Source organism: Schistocerca serialis, chromosome 11 (assembly GCF_023864345.2).
Source record: "Schistocerca serialis cubense isolate TAMUIC-IGC-003099 chromosome 11, iqSchSeri2.2, whole genome shotgun sequence".
Taxonomy (NCBI): Eukaryota; Metazoa; Arthropoda; class Insecta; order Orthoptera; family Acrididae; genus Schistocerca; species Schistocerca serialis.
Genome location: NC_064648.1, coordinates 118,488,549 through 118,505,678, shown reverse-complemented (window position 1 = coordinate 118,505,678; position 17,130 = coordinate 118,488,549). Strand labels below are relative to the sequence as shown.

Sequence of the window (17,130 nt, the reverse complement as noted above, 5' to 3'; positions counted from 1 at the left end):
TCTCCCCCCAACAATTTACAACAAGTTACTTGCCACTTACATCAAACAACAAATCCAAAACTGGTCGCTATAGAAACAGCTCTACAACATTTCATGTCTCAGTATTTCAGTTGTTCATAACCCATATTCCCATGTAAGTTGAGAACCATTATTTCCTTGAACTTTCATCTTACACAAGGTCCACCATGGAAACAATGTTTTCATACTGAATAGTGCAGCTGAGTGGCTGGCCTCAGAGAGGAGACGATGGGCTTGATTTGTCTGTTAGAGTGGGATTTTAGTTTCCACAATGTTGTGGAACCTCGGGCATCGTACATTCACTCTCTTGTAGTTTTTGTGAACAAAGAGTCTAACACAAAATTACCTTCACACTCATTTTCATATTCCCATCCACTGACCTGTTCCAGATCACAACACCATTTTCAAATGGGTTGAAAACTGCAACACAACTGGCACCATAATGTGTCCGTCATCACAGACCGTACGCCCGAAAACATCGAGTTAGGACGTCCACTATACAGTGCCCTAAGTGGTCGATTCGCTCACATCCTCCGAGCAAGGGGTTAATGAGTCAACAGTGCAAATGACCCTGCAAAAACATTCGTTATCACCTATACCGAACTCAGATATTTCACAACCTGAATGTGATTACGAACAGTGTCAAGTCTTGTTAAATCATAGTCAGTCATGAAAACACGATTTTTCTCATGGGTGATGATGCCAATTTTCATTTAGATGTAACAAAAATTCTCTTATGTTTCAAGAGACCCACTGCAGAAAATGGCGTGTGCTTTGAGGAAAACAACATTACTGCGACTTAATTCAGAGTGCTACATTACAATGCTCCTTCCCACCTTCTTCCCGTAACTTCGACGTCACAGAGGGCCAATGGGGAGAGTATGGTTTTAACAAGGTCACGGAACTCCACACACACAGCTCTTAATTCAATGGCTGTCTTACAAGATCAGTTTCCAGGTCCCATTATCTCCAGATATGGCAATCCTCACTGGCCTCCTTACTGTGCGCTAAGCTTATGTGACTTCTGTTTATTGGATGTGTACCCCAGCCACACTGCACTGAAGATGACAATCCAGGAAGAAATCATTTGTACTCCCATGTCAGATGTCAATTGACACCAAGTTTCTGGGACCGGCTAGAATGCAGCATTAGCATAAACAATCAACATCTGAATGATGTGATCTTCAAAACATAAATGAAACAATGAAATTCTCCGTATGCACTACGTAATGCCATAAACAAAAATATTTTTTACAAACACTAAGTACATCTTATCTGAAAACCACGTGATTCCCAAGACGGACCTTGCAAAGAAATTCTAGTGTGTTCGGCGTAGCATAGAAAACCATTCTGAAGTCCACAAAGGAAAAAGTATCCTTGTGCAACCTGTGCCCTCCACTACACAGCATACGGGGGCACGCATAGCCCATATATCAATCTAGGCGTCTGTGATCTCCCTTAAAGAATGCAAGTTGACCATTACTGTGAGAGCTCACTACAGGAAAGGAGAATTTTATGCAAAAACAAAATTCACAAATTGCATGAAATGTTTCATGGGCAAAATGTAGCGGAAAGGAGAATTTTATGCAAAATCAAAATTCACAAATTGCATGAAATGTTTCATGGGCAAAATGTAGCTAGTCCGTCAGCTGTGCAGTGATCGCGTAAGAAATTTGAACAACAAACAGTTTCAGTGTTACGTGATAAACTGCTTAAGTGCGTCATGCGATCCTTTTCGTCATAAATGTAGCAGTTGTAACAGGTAGGACAGCATGCGGCCAAGGAAATAAGTTCACCGTTTATTGTGACAACCTGTCGTCATTCCAAACAGTGCTTGTGGTGGTGTACCAAGAAACACACATTCTGAACGCCAATAACATCCTGTGGCAGAAGGATTTCAGCCATACGATCACCTGAAGTGACGAGAAATTTATTTCTTGGATATGAGTAAAAGGGAATAGACAAATTAGCCACAGATTCACGTTCAGGGACAAAACCAAACTCCAGCTCAGGAGTAAACAAAAAACAGCTGCATTAGGACAAAGGTTTATAGTACTCTAGAACTGTCCAGTACAGCTATCGAACTGGCATTGTAAAGCAGGGTATTCTTCCAAAAATGAGGATTGCGATGCGGTAACAGGTAGTCGGAAAAAATTGAGACAAATTTTCACTAGTGCCACAACAAATCCAGCTGTTGAGTATAAGTGAACAACCCTAGCAGTTATTTTTGTATCTGAACTCAAACCTACTGTGCTATTTCTAACATACTGACCTCTTCCATCCCCAACCAGCACGGATTTCAAAAACACCGATTACATGAAAACCAACTTGCACTTTTCACACATACCTCCTGAAAGCAAAGAAAGCATTTCCAGAAAGCATTTGACTCAGTAACACAATTAGCTTATTGGCAAAAGTGCAATTGTATGGAGTATCGAGTAAAACTGATTACTGGACTACGGATTTCTTGGGGGGAGGGGGGGGGGCAGCATGTTATCAGAGATACAGAAGTAACTACAGGCATGCATAAGGGAAGTGTGTTGGGGCGACTGCTGTTTATGTTGTACATTATGAACTTGAAGACTAGGTTATTAGTAACTTCAGACCTTTCACAGATGATGCAGTTATGTATAATGAATTACTGTTTGAAGAAAGCTGCATATACATTCAGAAGGGTCTCGACTATCTCAAAGTCATGGGAAGATAGGCAACTCGCTGATATAAGCTCAGTCATAGGTATAATGGAGACAGCTTACAAATCATTTGTGTATCAAATAAGGCTAGCAGGGGATATTGAATATATACGGGGCATTCAAACAGAAATGAGCCAGAGGCATAATTACAGAAACCAATACCTGTATGTTAGAAGTATTGACCCTGCTGTTGAGACATTTGTCAGATTGACACAAGGCAGTGAATGGCTGTCTCATAAAATTCCCAGGGCTGCGATGTCAACCAGTTCCGCACGTACAGCTGGACGTTGTCGTGCGAGGTGAATCGTTTGCCCCTCTGAACCTTTTTAAGGGGACCACAAATGGCGTAATCACAGGGAGAGAGTTCAGGACTGTATAGAGTTGCCGAGAACCTCCCATTTGAATTTCTGCAGAAGTGCCGTGACTGTGTTGGTGGCATGAGGTATTGCATTGTCGTGGAGCAGAATGACCCCACGGGTGAGTCTGCCCGGTCGTTTTGATTTGATCGCTTGGTGAAGGACTGTCAAGGTTTACAAGTAACACTGGACATTCGCTGTTGTCCTGTGCTACAGGAAGTGAATCAGAAGGGGTATCTTTGTCTTCTTTTTACGGCTTTAAGTCACTGTTTGCAATGCGACTGGCAGTGTTGGAGGACTGATGCGTGCTGCTGCCAGCTCTGTACAGTCACGTAACATACATGCGTGCCCTCTAGCAGCGGGCTGTGAACTTCCACACACTTGTCGAAACCACACCTCGTTACACACGCCACGATATTACCCTCCTTTCACCAGTTTGCACATTCCAGACTCCGGCTCGTTTCTTTTTGAACACCCCTTATATACAGAGAAGGGCAGCACGAGCGGTCACAGGTTTGTTTGAACAATGAAAGTACGTCACAGAGAGACTGAAGAAATAACTGGCAGACACACGTAACCTATACTGAGAGCCTACCTACAAAGTTTCAAGAACCGGCTTTAAATGGTTAATCTAGGAATATATACAGCCCACTACGTATTGTTTGTGAAAGGATTGTGAGGCTGAGATTAGGGACATTAAAAACAGCTGTTCTTCCCACACTCGATGTGCGAATGGAATCGGAAGAATCAAAAATCGGCACTGTAGGAAGGACCCTCTATCTCGCACTTCACAGCGGTTTGCAGAGATTAAATGCAGACGCAGACACGAGTGGAAACTCTGACTTACTCGGTCGACTGAATCCACAATCACCACATCCAAAGCACACACGAACTCAGACGAAGTTAAAGTGATCAGATCGAGGTACCGGTTCGGCAGCAGGCGCAACTCACCGTTCACGTGCAGCCCTGCGTCGGTGCGCTGCGGCTCCGAGTGGGCCGCCTCCGACTGGGAGGCGTGCACCGCGGCCTCCACGCCCCCGTCTCCCCCGCCGGAGTGCGGCCGGGACACCGGCTGCAGCGTCGGCAGTGCGTGCTGGTCGCGCGTCGCCGGGGGCGGGCACTGCTCCGCGGACGCCAGGCCCTGCTTGTCGCACGAGTGCTGGAGCCACTCCTGCCGCCGCCTGTCCATGCCGTCCGAGCACATGCCCTTACACCACTGGCACTGTGGGCACGCGCGTACACAAACATCAGGTCACGGTGCTATTCGCAGGTGTGTTGCAATTTGACAGATTGAGAAGCACACATTTTGAAGCATTTTTTCCCACACTGAATATACCACCTGGCCACATTTTGACACTTCGTATATACTCTGACTACGGAATAATTTATTTACCGTATTTACTCGAATCTAAGCAGCACTTTTTTCCAGTTTTTGTAATCCAAAAAACCGCCTGTAACTTAGATTCGAGTGCAAAGCAAGCGGAAGTTCAGAAAAATGTCGGTAGGTGCCACCACAACTAACTTCTGCCATCGAATATATGTAGCGCTACACAGGTATGCTTTGTAGGCACTAAGATAAATACTGGTACCAAAACCACTGCGTCATTTAAAAAAAAATTGTGGAAGACTAGCTTTTTTCCCCGCCCCGAGTTTCGACCACTGCATTTTCAGACATTACCCAACGAAGTAAATACAAATTCTGTATTGTTCATCTTCAAATGTAGCAGCATTTCATTGTGCTACGAAAATCCGACTGGCAAGACTGTTTGGGATATTTGTCAATATGGCCAACTCTACTTTCTGAATTTTTTCCTACCTGTGAGGAGAGATGGTTCACTTATTGTGAATCACATGCAGTATTCTCTTCCCCATAAGAATAATACGAATATAAACATTTTGCCATGTATTGTTTCGTGTTTGCTGCTATCTCATTTAAATCCTGTCCGCCTAATAAACTACGAAACCAGAGTGACACAACAGCAAATGCGGAAGAATATACGTACCGTTTCATGTTTATATTCGTATTATTCTTATGCCTAATAGTGACACAGTCAGAAATGAAGCACAACAATTGACTAGATTTTTAAATCTAAGATGACTAATTTCTGTGCCCAATGTTATGTACTAAAGAGGCGCCTGCAAAGATTTTCAAACAGAGAAAAATTTTCGTTAAACTCTCGTTCAGAACGTCTTCTATCATACGCAGTCTATTATTTTGATCATTATTAAAGAAAGCAGCAGTGTTAAGTAACAACGAATAGCAGTCTCTTGCCATTGTTACGCTAATGAGACGATTCCTCTCTCTCTTTTTTTTTTTTTTAAATTGTAAGCGGCAGTAGCGCGCACAAAAGCAAGCCATGCCGCGAGCGGCAACATGTCTTAAACACTCATTAACAGAATGCGACAAACAATGCATGACACAGTACAGTAATGCATTTTCAGCGTAGAGTGACAAACACCTATAACAAAGAGAACAGCACTTATCAGATCAAAGAAAAATGAGCAATCAATTCAAACCAGACAAAGCACATGAAAAAGGAAGGGTACCCGTATAAATACGGACGGACCGCCTGACACATAGCAATGGCTACCTGGTAAAGCTTAACTGCTAAGCTTACGACTCGAACCAAGCTACTGTAGCTGCATCATCATTCATTCGATCTAAATTGTGTCTCATATTACAATGGACCAACTTCGCTTCAATTTGGAGGTGCGGCCTAAAACTTTTCTCTCCCCTGGGAGGGGGGGGTTCAAATGTCTCAGACCACTATGGGACTTAACTGCTGAGGTCATCAGACCCCTAACTCAGAACTACTTAAACCTAACTAACATAAGTACATCATACGCATCCATGCCCGAGGCAGGATTCGAACCTGCGACCATAGCGGTCGCGCGGTTCCAGACTGAAGTGCCCAGAACCGCTCGGCCACAATGGCCGGCTCTCCCCTTGAATTTCGAGTCTCAAATTTCAGGTGCAGCTTAGATTAGAGGAAATACCATCAACTTGTGCTCGAATACACAATTCTGAGAAGAAAAGAGTATCGCCCGAGCCTCCTCTGCTTGTTTCCGATGGAGGAAGGCAGAGTGATGGTGGGAGGAGTTCAATTTTTTTGCAAAACGGTGGCCCAATGTGTGGGAAATAGCAACAGAGTCCACGATGATATCATCTGCTACTCTCAGGCTCGATACTGGGGAACGGATCTTTGTCTCAGAGCGTCGTCGGATGTCGACTCTCACAATAGAGGAGGGGGTGGGACTGCTAAAAGAACTAGTCAATGGGATCCAACTAGCTTTTTTGCTATCCCGAAGAACGCGACGGCACTGTGCCCACGTGCGTTTATAACAAATGCAGTTTGCCATCACAGGATGACAGTAAAAAATGGGGAGAGCACATCTTCACAAGCAAATTGCGTCATGGCAAGCCTCAGTCCACCGAGGTACTGGGACATGCCGTGGTAAAGAGGAAGTGCGAGGAATGGAATGCTCTGCAGTGGTAAGGATAACATTTGTAAGAAATTCCACATGGTCGTCACAACTGGGGAAATCTCGTTCTTCGAAGGTTGCCAGGGAGGATTAAAGCTGCCAATCAGTCTTAGTAAGCTGCCATTTGCGTGTGCACGGCAGTGGGGTAGGAGTCAGCAAACGGATAGCACACGGGAAATGGTCGCTCGAGTAGGTGTCGGAAAGAACGAATCACTCGAGACGGTGGGCAAGCTGGTCAGTGCAGAAGGGTAGGTCCCAATGGGAATAGGTGTGCGCAAGTCAGAAAGGAAAGTGGGTGCTCCTGTGTTAAGGCAAAAGAGGTTTGATTAAAGTCAGCCAATACAGCATATCTATGACAGGTTCTGGGAGAACCCCGAAGGGGACGGTGCGCATTAAAATCACTGAGCAGCACAAATGGGTGAGACAGCTGCCCAATAAGCTGGAGGAAGTCTGCCCTAGTGACATCGAATGACGGAGGGATATATATGGTACAGAGGGAAAATGTCAGGTGAAGGAAGGAAAAGGCAAACTGCAACAGCTAGAAGGCAAGCAGTCAGGGAGATGGGTTGACTATTAACATCATCCCCTAAGAGCAGCATGACACCCCTATAAGACTGAATGCTGACCTCAGGGGAAGGTCAAAATGGACTGGGAAGAAATGCGAAACCTCAGAATGGGCGTGAGGACATAATATTGTTTCCTGAAGGCAGAGTATATGGGGACATTGTAATTCTAAAAGCAGTCGTAAATCCTCTTTGTTGGATCAAAGGCTGTGAAACATTCCATTAGGGGGAGAGTCACGATGATGAAAAAACGAACGGGTCACCTCAGCGTCTGCCGAGTGCCAGCCTGCGAAGACTCGCTGCTACAGGGCAGGTCGATCCTACTCCGTGAGGTCCGCAGAAGCATCGGTTTTCTCGTGCTATCGGTCTGTGGAGTCCAATGCAGAAAAACTGTCGATCGTGTGCACTGGTGACACGGAATCGGGCCACACGAAGCATCACGTGCAGACACCGTCGAAGTGGTTCTTCGAGCCAGCGAGGGAGAAGACCGTCGGCTTTGCTGGGCGTCTTCGCATCGTTTGGGTTAGCAGATGAAGTCTCGGGTGTTAGCTGGATGGAGGCACGTAGGAAGTTTTCACGGGAGCACAGCTTTTCCGGCCTACCGGTTGTGTAGCCGGTGACTTAGTCCCTCGACGTAAGAGTTTGATGGCTCGTTGCACAGCTGGACGAGGGGGCGGCGATGCTACCTCGACTGGGTCATCTCACAACCTCAGAACTGAATTTGAGGTCGCACGTCTGCATGGCCACGTCCTTCACGGATCGAGATGTAGCAAGAACAGCACTATACTTGCCAGACTGTAGAACACAGGGTGTGCGATTAGTATTAACTTGCAAGAGACCGGATAAGAAACTTTTTCCTTTTACCCATATCTCCTGGACGGCCCACTCATCGAGATACATGTGACAATCGCAGGAGGAGGTGGCGTGGCCACCATTGCAGTTGATACAGCGGGGAAGAGGAGGCAGACAATCGCCCTGGTGCGCGTACCTACCACAGGTTACATATATATGGCCAAACGTCAACTGGACATTAGAGTGTGGTTGAAACTATGACACTGGTACCAGCGTGTAGGGGTCAGAATGTACTGTCGGACTGTGACAATTTCAAAGCCCGCTTTGATCTTTGACAGAAGCACCACTCTATCGAAAGTGAGAAAAAGATAGTGTGAGGGTACTATGGAGGAATCTACCTTTTTTATCAGCCGACGGACGGCAATGACACCCTGATCAGAGTCAGACTGTCGAGCAGCATACTGTAAGTAACACCACGGGAAAAATTCAGAGTTCTATGTGCCTCGACACTAACAGGATAACCGCGGAGAATGAAACGGCAAGCAGTAGTTGTGCTTGAGAATCAAAAGTAGTCCCCAAAAGCAAAGTGCCATTCTGTAAAGAAGATCAGGATTTCACAGGGCCAGCAACTGCAGCAACACTTTTCTGAATAATAAACAGATTTAGCATGGTAAAGAACTGACTGTCTTCTGTACGTGGGACCACAAGGAACAGTGGTGCAACTGGAAGGGTTTCAACCATTAGCCTCATTACGTTTTACATTTCATAGACATCGACTGTGAAGTCGATTCGCTCATTGCGAAAAAATCCCCACGATTGTAAGCGTCTCCGAAGGCGTTCTCCTTCCAATTGGGGGCCCCATCCACAAGCCTTAGGAGATTGTTCACACCTCAGGTCACACCTCCCCAACACCTGACAGAGGGACCAATTGGCAATTTGGGATGGTAGCAGCTCAGGCAATCACCCCTCCCTGAGCCCGGCCTGTACCAACGAGTACGTGCGAATCCCACCTGTCAATCCGGGGCTGGGAATTACACATTACCCAGTCACCTGTTACACGTCAGACGCATGGGCCGGCCATCAGTAGCACACAGGGAGGAAGAAAAAAAGGAGCTTCAAACGCTGAAGCACAGGAAGGCTAGGAGAAGGTAAACAGAGAAAGGAAAAGCGAACAAAAAACAGTGGTGATCCTATTCTTATGTCAGCGATGGACAATGCGGAACATTCGCAGCAACACCCCAGACATGTTCCCCGAGGGAAGGGAAAAAGAATAGCACAAGGATAGACAGGTAGCACGGAAGGGAAATGATGCTGCAAAGGCAGGGACCCCGTGGTGGCCAAGCACGAACCCGCCGAAGAGTGGTGAGCCCCTGAGGGCAATTGTTTATTCTGACAGAGATGCTGGCAAAGAATTTGAACAACTACTTACATGTTAAATTAAGATTTAATGACTCTGGGTTGTTAAAAATATTCATACTGTAAATCTGAAACTAAAATGTTACTCTTTCATTCTCCTGAGTAGCCCATCTCCTTTTGAACTTCACTGTGTACATCACGGTGAGGTCTAATCAATTTGCAATCAATTTCAGTAATTACAGTATCAAAACTAGTGAACTGGTTTTGGATATGAAAAACATATTTATACATCACGTGTGACGACCTAACCAGTGCACAGAGACAGCTCTTTTGAGACAGTAAAATGGGGTTTCAAGATCAGATCGTTTGGAAAAGCTTTTAGAGTCAAAATTAAAAGTTGTGCATTTGTGACTATTTAGAATGTCACATTTATATTCCACACATTTAGAACCCTAAGAGCCTAGGCTGCACCAAAGAGAGGATTAGCACAATCTCAATATTATTATGATGCAAGGTGAGTGTAGTGTGTTAGAAATGAAGTGAAGCACCCACAAAGGAAGGAGAAAAAAGCCATATTTACAAAGAACTAGGCAGCACAAACACTTACCAGTATCGTATTGCACCACCCTGTGGCCTGAATGCACAAACTGAATCACTTGGGAGTGTGTCATAAAGCTGTCGTCTCCTCGCCTACATCTACATCCATCCATACTCCGCATGCCACCCGACCGTGTGTGGCGGAGGGTACCTTGAGTACCTCTATCGGTTCTCCCTTCTATTCCAGTCTCGTATTGTTCGTGGAAAGAAGGATTGTTGGTATGCCTCTGTGTGGGCTCTAATCTCTCCAATTTTATCCTCACGGTCTCTTCGCGAGATATACGTAGGAGGGAGCAATATACTGCTCGACTCCTCGGTGAAGGTATGTTCTCGAAACTTCAACAAAAGCCCGTACCGAGCTACTGAGCGTCTCTCCTGCAAACTCTACCACAGGAGTTTATCTATCATCTCCGTAACACTTTCACAATTATTAAATGATCCTGTAACGAGGCGCGCTGCTCTCCGTTGGATCTTCTCTATCTCTCCTGTCAACTCCATCTGGTACAGATCCCACACTGCTGAGCAGTATTCAAGCAGTAGGCGAACAAGCATACTGTAACCTACTTCCTTTGTTTTCGGATTGCATTTCCTTAGGATTCGGTGATCTTGCATTATCATAGCACAAATTTTATCAACGGTTTTCTTTGTGGTGACCTTAGCTCGATGGACGGAGTGTGCTTCAGGGCTTGTACAAACATGTTTAAATTCATTAATATAAAAATAAATGGTCTCCAGTGGTTGTGCAGAGCCCACGTGAACTTCAACCAAATCCGTTTTGATTTTTTGTGGCAGTCCAACCCTTCAAAGAAAAACGTTTAATAACATTCATTTTCAATCGCACTCAACAAACTGACAAATTCAGATGGCTACCAACAACGAACTGTAAGGTGAACACTGTTGAAATTCTTTATACGATCCTCGGAATAATCAAGATTACGAAGGTGCAACAAAAATGTTGCAATCTTTCACAGAAATTTACCAGGTTTATCAAAGAACCCTTCTAATTTCACTTCCAACTGCAGTCCCACTTTCCTTTATGTATTACCAGATACTTGCAATTTCACATTTATCATAGTCATAGGTATAAATGTGTTTTGATAATTATTTATTATATTTTTCCATCTTTGCCATCCTGATAAAAATCACTACACAATTTAACTTTGAAAATCTTAGGTTGGAATTAAAACTGTCTATTTGGTTTCATGGGACACGGCAAAAATTGGTCAACTTTAGTTTTTCTGGTAACGAAAGTGAATTGATCATAGGTGAAGACTGTTTTTGACCTTTAATTTTTCAAATGTACACGTAACATAACAACCACAAAAGGAATGAACTGCCCTAAACATTTGATAACCACATGCTGGCTGCACCTTCCTGAAGCTCAAACGAACAGCATTCGAGATTCTAGAGAAAGCCCATCTCGCTCACAGGTAAGATACCACTCCTGAAAGCCTCTGCTAACCACTGACCTGGAAGTTCTGGACGCCCGTCAGACAGGTGACGCAGTCCGGGGCCGAGCGGCAGGTGGGCAGTGCGCTCAGCACGATCACCGTCCCGTTCTGGATGTCCTCGTGGTTGAACGCCACCCGGTGGTACTCGTAGATGGTCTTCCGCCGCACAACTGTAGGCACACGCAGTATTACTAGAATGAGCAACAGCGGGTAAGTATAACTAATGTCTCATATTTACTTGTACATTGTTAAGCTTAAAAGCCTAGTTTACACGACGACATTGGGTTGCACCACTCGTGTGGAAAGAGCTGCACGCAAGTGGTTTCATATTTGACTGTAGACACAGCGACACCGGTATATACCTCAGTTTCCACATTCTGTGGGTCCCCGAGTCATGTCAGCTGCACGTCACACGAGTTGTGATGGAGTTAAAGCTTGTTGTGTGGATTCACTGCATAAGAAAAAAAGAGAAATGTGTTTCGATTTGTGACTGGATGAAGAAAAGATGTCAGCTCGGTTGCTCAGCATCCTTGCTGAAATAATTTATAACTGAAGATCCGCCGGGCGGGATTAGCCGAGCGGTCTAGGGCGCTGCAGTCGTGGACTGTGCGGCTGGTCCCGGTGGAGGTTCGATTCCTCCCTCGGGCATGGGTGTTTGTGTTTGTCCTTACGATAGTTTAGGTTAAGTAGTGTGGAAGCTTAGGGACTGATGACCTTAGCAGTTAAGTCCCATAAGATTTCACACACATTTGAACATAAGATCCAAGAACTTCTTTTAGTTATCTTAGAATGTCACCAGAACTGTTCAGGTTTCCACTAAATAGAGTTAATTATGCGATAAGGAATAAAGATACTGTAACACATGAAGCACTGTCGCCAGAACTGAAATTACATATCATATTGCGTGCATTACAACTGAGAACACTCTGCATGCTATAAGATGCGGTTTTAGTTGGTGACGATGCTATTTCATTAACACCAATAATTATTAACATAAACAGTAATAATTATTAACATTAGCAACAATAATTATTCGAAGCAGGCCACATTAAGAGTTGTGTTGGGGTTGTTTGGGGAAGGAGACCAGACAGCGAGGTCATCGGTCTCATCGGATTAGCGAAGGATGGGGAAGGAAGTCGGCCGTGCCCTTTCAGAGGAGCCATCCCGGAATTTGCCTAGAGTGATTTAGGGAAATCACGGAAAACCTAAATCAGGATGGCCGGATGCAGGATTGAACCGTCGTCCTCCCGAATGCGAGTCCCGTGTCTAACCAGTGCGCCACCTCACTCGGTCCGCATTAAGCAGAGAATGGTTTGCAAACGACTCTCTTGAAGATAGATCTCTACAGTGGCAACATTTCAAAATCCTAACATATGTCAATGGGGAGCACAGCAGCAATGTTTTGAACAGATGAATATTGAATAAAGAATGCAGCTTCTTGAATTAGTATAGCCTTCCCTCCTGTCAACAATATTCCTTAACAAAGAGTTGGCCAACTAATGATGGGATTTTAGTCTTGTAGACGAGAGTATTGCCACAGCTAGAATTACACTTGCTTGTATTTTACTTAATTCAGTTGTATATGTGCTCCTAACTCAATAAATTTTGCCCTGCAGCTCAAACATCGACAAACCACCTGTGTTACGATCGCACATGACTGTCTCAGTGGCAGCAATATATTGCATATTTTTGTAATCAGCATCACTGAAATCCCACAAACACCTATACAAAGCACAGATATCCAAAAAGTGAACATTATTCTCCGTTCTCCACTTCATATTTCAGTTTGTCTACACTCTACGAACACACATAACCTCAAAGCTAATGCCACTAGTGTTGCCAAAGCTGGAACACGCTGAAAGTTTTTAGTTTCACCGACGAGTTGCACAAACGTGCAGCGTGCAAGTGCAGTGGTCGGTAGCGCAGTTACCTGCAACCTAGTGTCGTCATGTAAACTAGGCTTAAGGCTGTTGGAAGCCAACTATAGCACTCCAAGATAGAAATCAGAGGCGCATGTGTTGGTGTTTACGTCATCAGAGGAAAACCGTAACATTGGAGCCCTGCAAATTGTAGACTGTCTGGGCAGCTGTTCCAGGGGAGAAGTTACACTTCAGAAAATTAACTGATCGCTCCATCCTTGGCCTAGTAACTGTTATAAGGCAGAACAGTAGAAGACAATCACAAAAAGGTATGTCTTAGCAGATGCAGCAAGCTTGAGACTTGCCCCAGAGAATGGTAATGTCTGTGGGTTACACAGCTTAAGAGTGCTACAACAGCAGTCTCTCTCTCTCTCTCTCTCTCTCTCTCTCTCTCTCTCACACACACACACACACACACACACACACACACACACACACACCCCTTGGGGCAGGGCCAAATGATTTAAAACACTATTCTGCTAGCCATAAGAGGAAGGGCAGTGGCATTAAGCTTAGAATTAGCCTTCAGTGTAGCAGTTAGTTTGACAGCAAATAAACGGTGTTAATCCTCGAGTCTCCTGCAGCAAGCACGTACTGAATCCTAAAATCTAAAATCTTTATCTCTTGTAGGTGCCCACTGATTATGTGGCACTGATTCGTGCAGTCTGAACTGTAACCCCCCACCCTCTTCTGTTGGGACACAACACTAAATATTCACACGGGTATTCGAGAAAGTAAGTTACACACGTCAGCCCACACTAAGACCACCACACAACCCAAGTGGCGTATTTTTTGTCGAGGTGGGGTGGTGGATGCTGGGGTGGGGGTGGGGGGTGGGGGGGGGGGAGGGGGGGGAGGGGAGGGAGGGAGGGAGTGGGGGAGGGGGGGGGGGGGGAGAGAGAGAGAGAGAGAGAGAGAGAGAGAGAGAATGCGAGTGCATGTACACGTATTCTGAGTTTCCTGCAGGCGCAGCCCTGATGAGGTATACATTACGGGTGCCTCACAGTGCGGTTGTGAATTTGTGAGGCTACTGGAAATGTACTCCAAAACTGAAGTAAACTGCACAAATGGACTCCTGTGGGCAAAATGTCAGAATTACAGACAGATTCACTGTGAGAGTTGCAGTATATGCCCCAAAAGCAACATCATGTCAAACCGTAGTGAAACAGTGCCAACAATCTGACACACGTTGCACACACATGTGAGGTGTGTTCAGAAAGTATTGGGGCATTGTAGTTTTGTGGGTCATATTAGTTCAATTAACACACACACATCTGAAATTGGTAGCCATATTCGAAGTTTAGTGTGTCGTCAGTTGCCACGAAGATTACCATGTGTTTTGTTATGGGTGGTGATTACTGATTTGTTTTAAAAACGGATGACAGAATTTACATTTAAGTTTGCTATAAAAACAGAATAAAAAGTAACAGTTTTAAAAGGGGGTTATGAGTGGCATAAGCGAATCCATGATGGCTAAGAAGAAGTTTATGAGAAACATTCCATACTCCCCAGCCCATAAACATGAAAACTTGTAAAGTGTAAGAGATGATCATGAACAATCAGCGAATCACACTCAGAGAAGCTGCTGATGAAGTTGGCACATCAACTGCCTCATGGTATGAAATCTTTTCAGATGTTTTATGAAATATGTAATCGCAAAATTTATGCAAGGGTGTGTGCCTGTGTGTGTATATACATATATATATATATATATGAATATAATAGAGGGAAACATTCCACGTGGGAAAGACACAAGCAGACATATTTAAAGACAAATTTTGTCTTTAAAGATGTCTGCTTGTGTCTGTATGTGTGGATGGATATGTGCGTGTGTGCGAGTGTATACCTGTCCTTTTTTCCCCCTAAGGTAAGTCTTTCCGCTCCCGGGATTGGAATGACTCCTTACCCTCTCCCTTAAAACCCACTTCCTTTCGTCTTCCCCTCTCCTTCCCTCTTTCCTGATGAGGCAACAGTTTGTTGCGAAAGCTTGAATTTTGTGTGTATGTTTGTGTTTGTTTGTGTGTCTATCGACCTGCCAGCGCTTTCGTTCGGTAAGTCACCTCATCTTTGTTTTTATATATATATATATATATATATATATATAAAAACAAAGATATATATATAAAAACAAAGATGATGTGACTTACCAAATGAAAGTGCTGGCAGGTCGACAGACACACAAACATACACACAAAATTCAAGCTTTCGCAACAAACTGTTGCCTCATCAGGAAAGAAGGAAGGAGAGGGAAAGACAAAAGGATGTGGGTTTTAAGGGAGAGGGTAAGGACTCATTCCAATCCCGGGAGCGGAAAGACTTACCTCAGGGGGAAAAACGGACAGCTATACACTCGCGCGCGCGCACACACACACACACACACACACACACACACACACACACACACACATCCATCCACACATACAAACACATGCAGACATATTTATATATTTTTATATATTTATATTTTTATATATTTATATATTTATATTTTTATATATTTATATATTTTTTCCCACGTGGAATGTTTCCCTATATATGTATATATTGTTGATGAAGGCCTTACTGGCCGAAAGCTTATATTGTGACAGTCTAAAATCAAACAATGGGAAATCCAGGATGGAACGTAACAATATTAGAGGAGGAAAGTTGCTACTCACCATATAGCAGAGATGCTGAGTCGCGATAGATAGAACAAAAAGATTCACACAATTATAGCTTTTGGCCATTAGCCTTTGTCAGCAATACACGCGCACACACACACACACACACACACACACACACACACACACACACACGTCTGCAGTCTCAGATAACTGTGGTGTGGTTTCAATTATCTGAGACTGCAGACGTGTGTGCAAGTTGCATTTTTGTGTGTGTGTGTGTGTGTGTGTGTGTGTGTGTGTGTGTGCGCGCGCACGCACATGTGAGCCTATTGCTGACAAAGGCCTGAATGGCCGAAAGCTATAATTGTGTGAATCTTTTTGTTCTATCTATCGCGACTCAGCATCTCTGCTATATGGTGAGTAGCAACTTCCCTTCTCTAATATGTTATTGTGGCAGTCTTTTTGTTGTGCCTATCTACGACTCGACATCTCCGCTATATGGTGAGTAGCAACTTTCCTTTTCATACTATTGTTACATTCCATCCGGTATTTTCTATTGTTTGATATCAGATGTAAACAACTTGGAAGTAGTTAACGTTAATATAGACTAACAAAATTATTCCTAGAAAAGTTACTGATACTTTTTGAACACACCTTGTGTGTAATGCTTATCCTGTACAAAGGCCATTGACACTGATAAAAGGCAAGAATGACCAAGTATTGAGGAACAGATTCACAGATATTGCAGAACAACCTGGGTTTCATGATCACTGTCACCTGTACACAAAGGTGCAAGGTATGCAGTACCTCGGGATTTCATCGAGCATTATTCCACGCCAGACAACCAGTTCCTAACCCGGTCCACTACGAGAGATGAGACAGATGTATCACTTCAAGTCTGCAACAAAGAGGGTCTACGGGATGACATTAGACCTGATTGCCACCGCAAAAGAAATGAAAAGTTTCCACCCACAGGAGAGGTCACCTCCACAGCTTCCTTTGCCTCCGAGGGAGTTGTGTACACAGAGTTTATAAATCATGACAGTATCACCAGTGGCGATTTGTACTGTGTGACACCAACATCACTGATCAAACCATAAGGAACGGGACACACAATTTCTAACTGAGTTTATTTGCAATCAGTGGTGTATGTCAAACTCCAAAACATCCATAAGTTAAAGGAGAAAATTTCACACACACACACACACACACACACACACACACACACACAAAAGCGAATAGGTCCTGGGCGGAGTTAGGGATGCAAGACACAGTAATTAGCTTTTCGATTTATCTGGT

General features: G+C 44.3%; 1 protein-coding gene across 1 annotated transcript in view; it reads right to left on the bottom strand.

Annotated features, from left to right (window-relative positions):
* LOC126426748 (plexin domain-containing protein 1) overlaps nucleotides 1-17,130 on the bottom strand; it is a 421,413-nt gene that overhangs the window by 17,349 nt on the left and 386,934 nt on the right. Inside the window, exons 7-8 of the mRNA XM_050088735.1 lie at nucleotides 11,328-11,479; nucleotides 4,019-4,289 (exon numbers count right to left, since the gene is read on the bottom strand). Coding sequence (XP_049944692.1) covers nucleotides 4,019-4,289; nucleotides 11,328-11,479 — 423 coding nt within the window. The remainder of the gene's footprint in view (nucleotides 1-4,018; nucleotides 4,290-11,327; nucleotides 11,480-17,130) is intronic.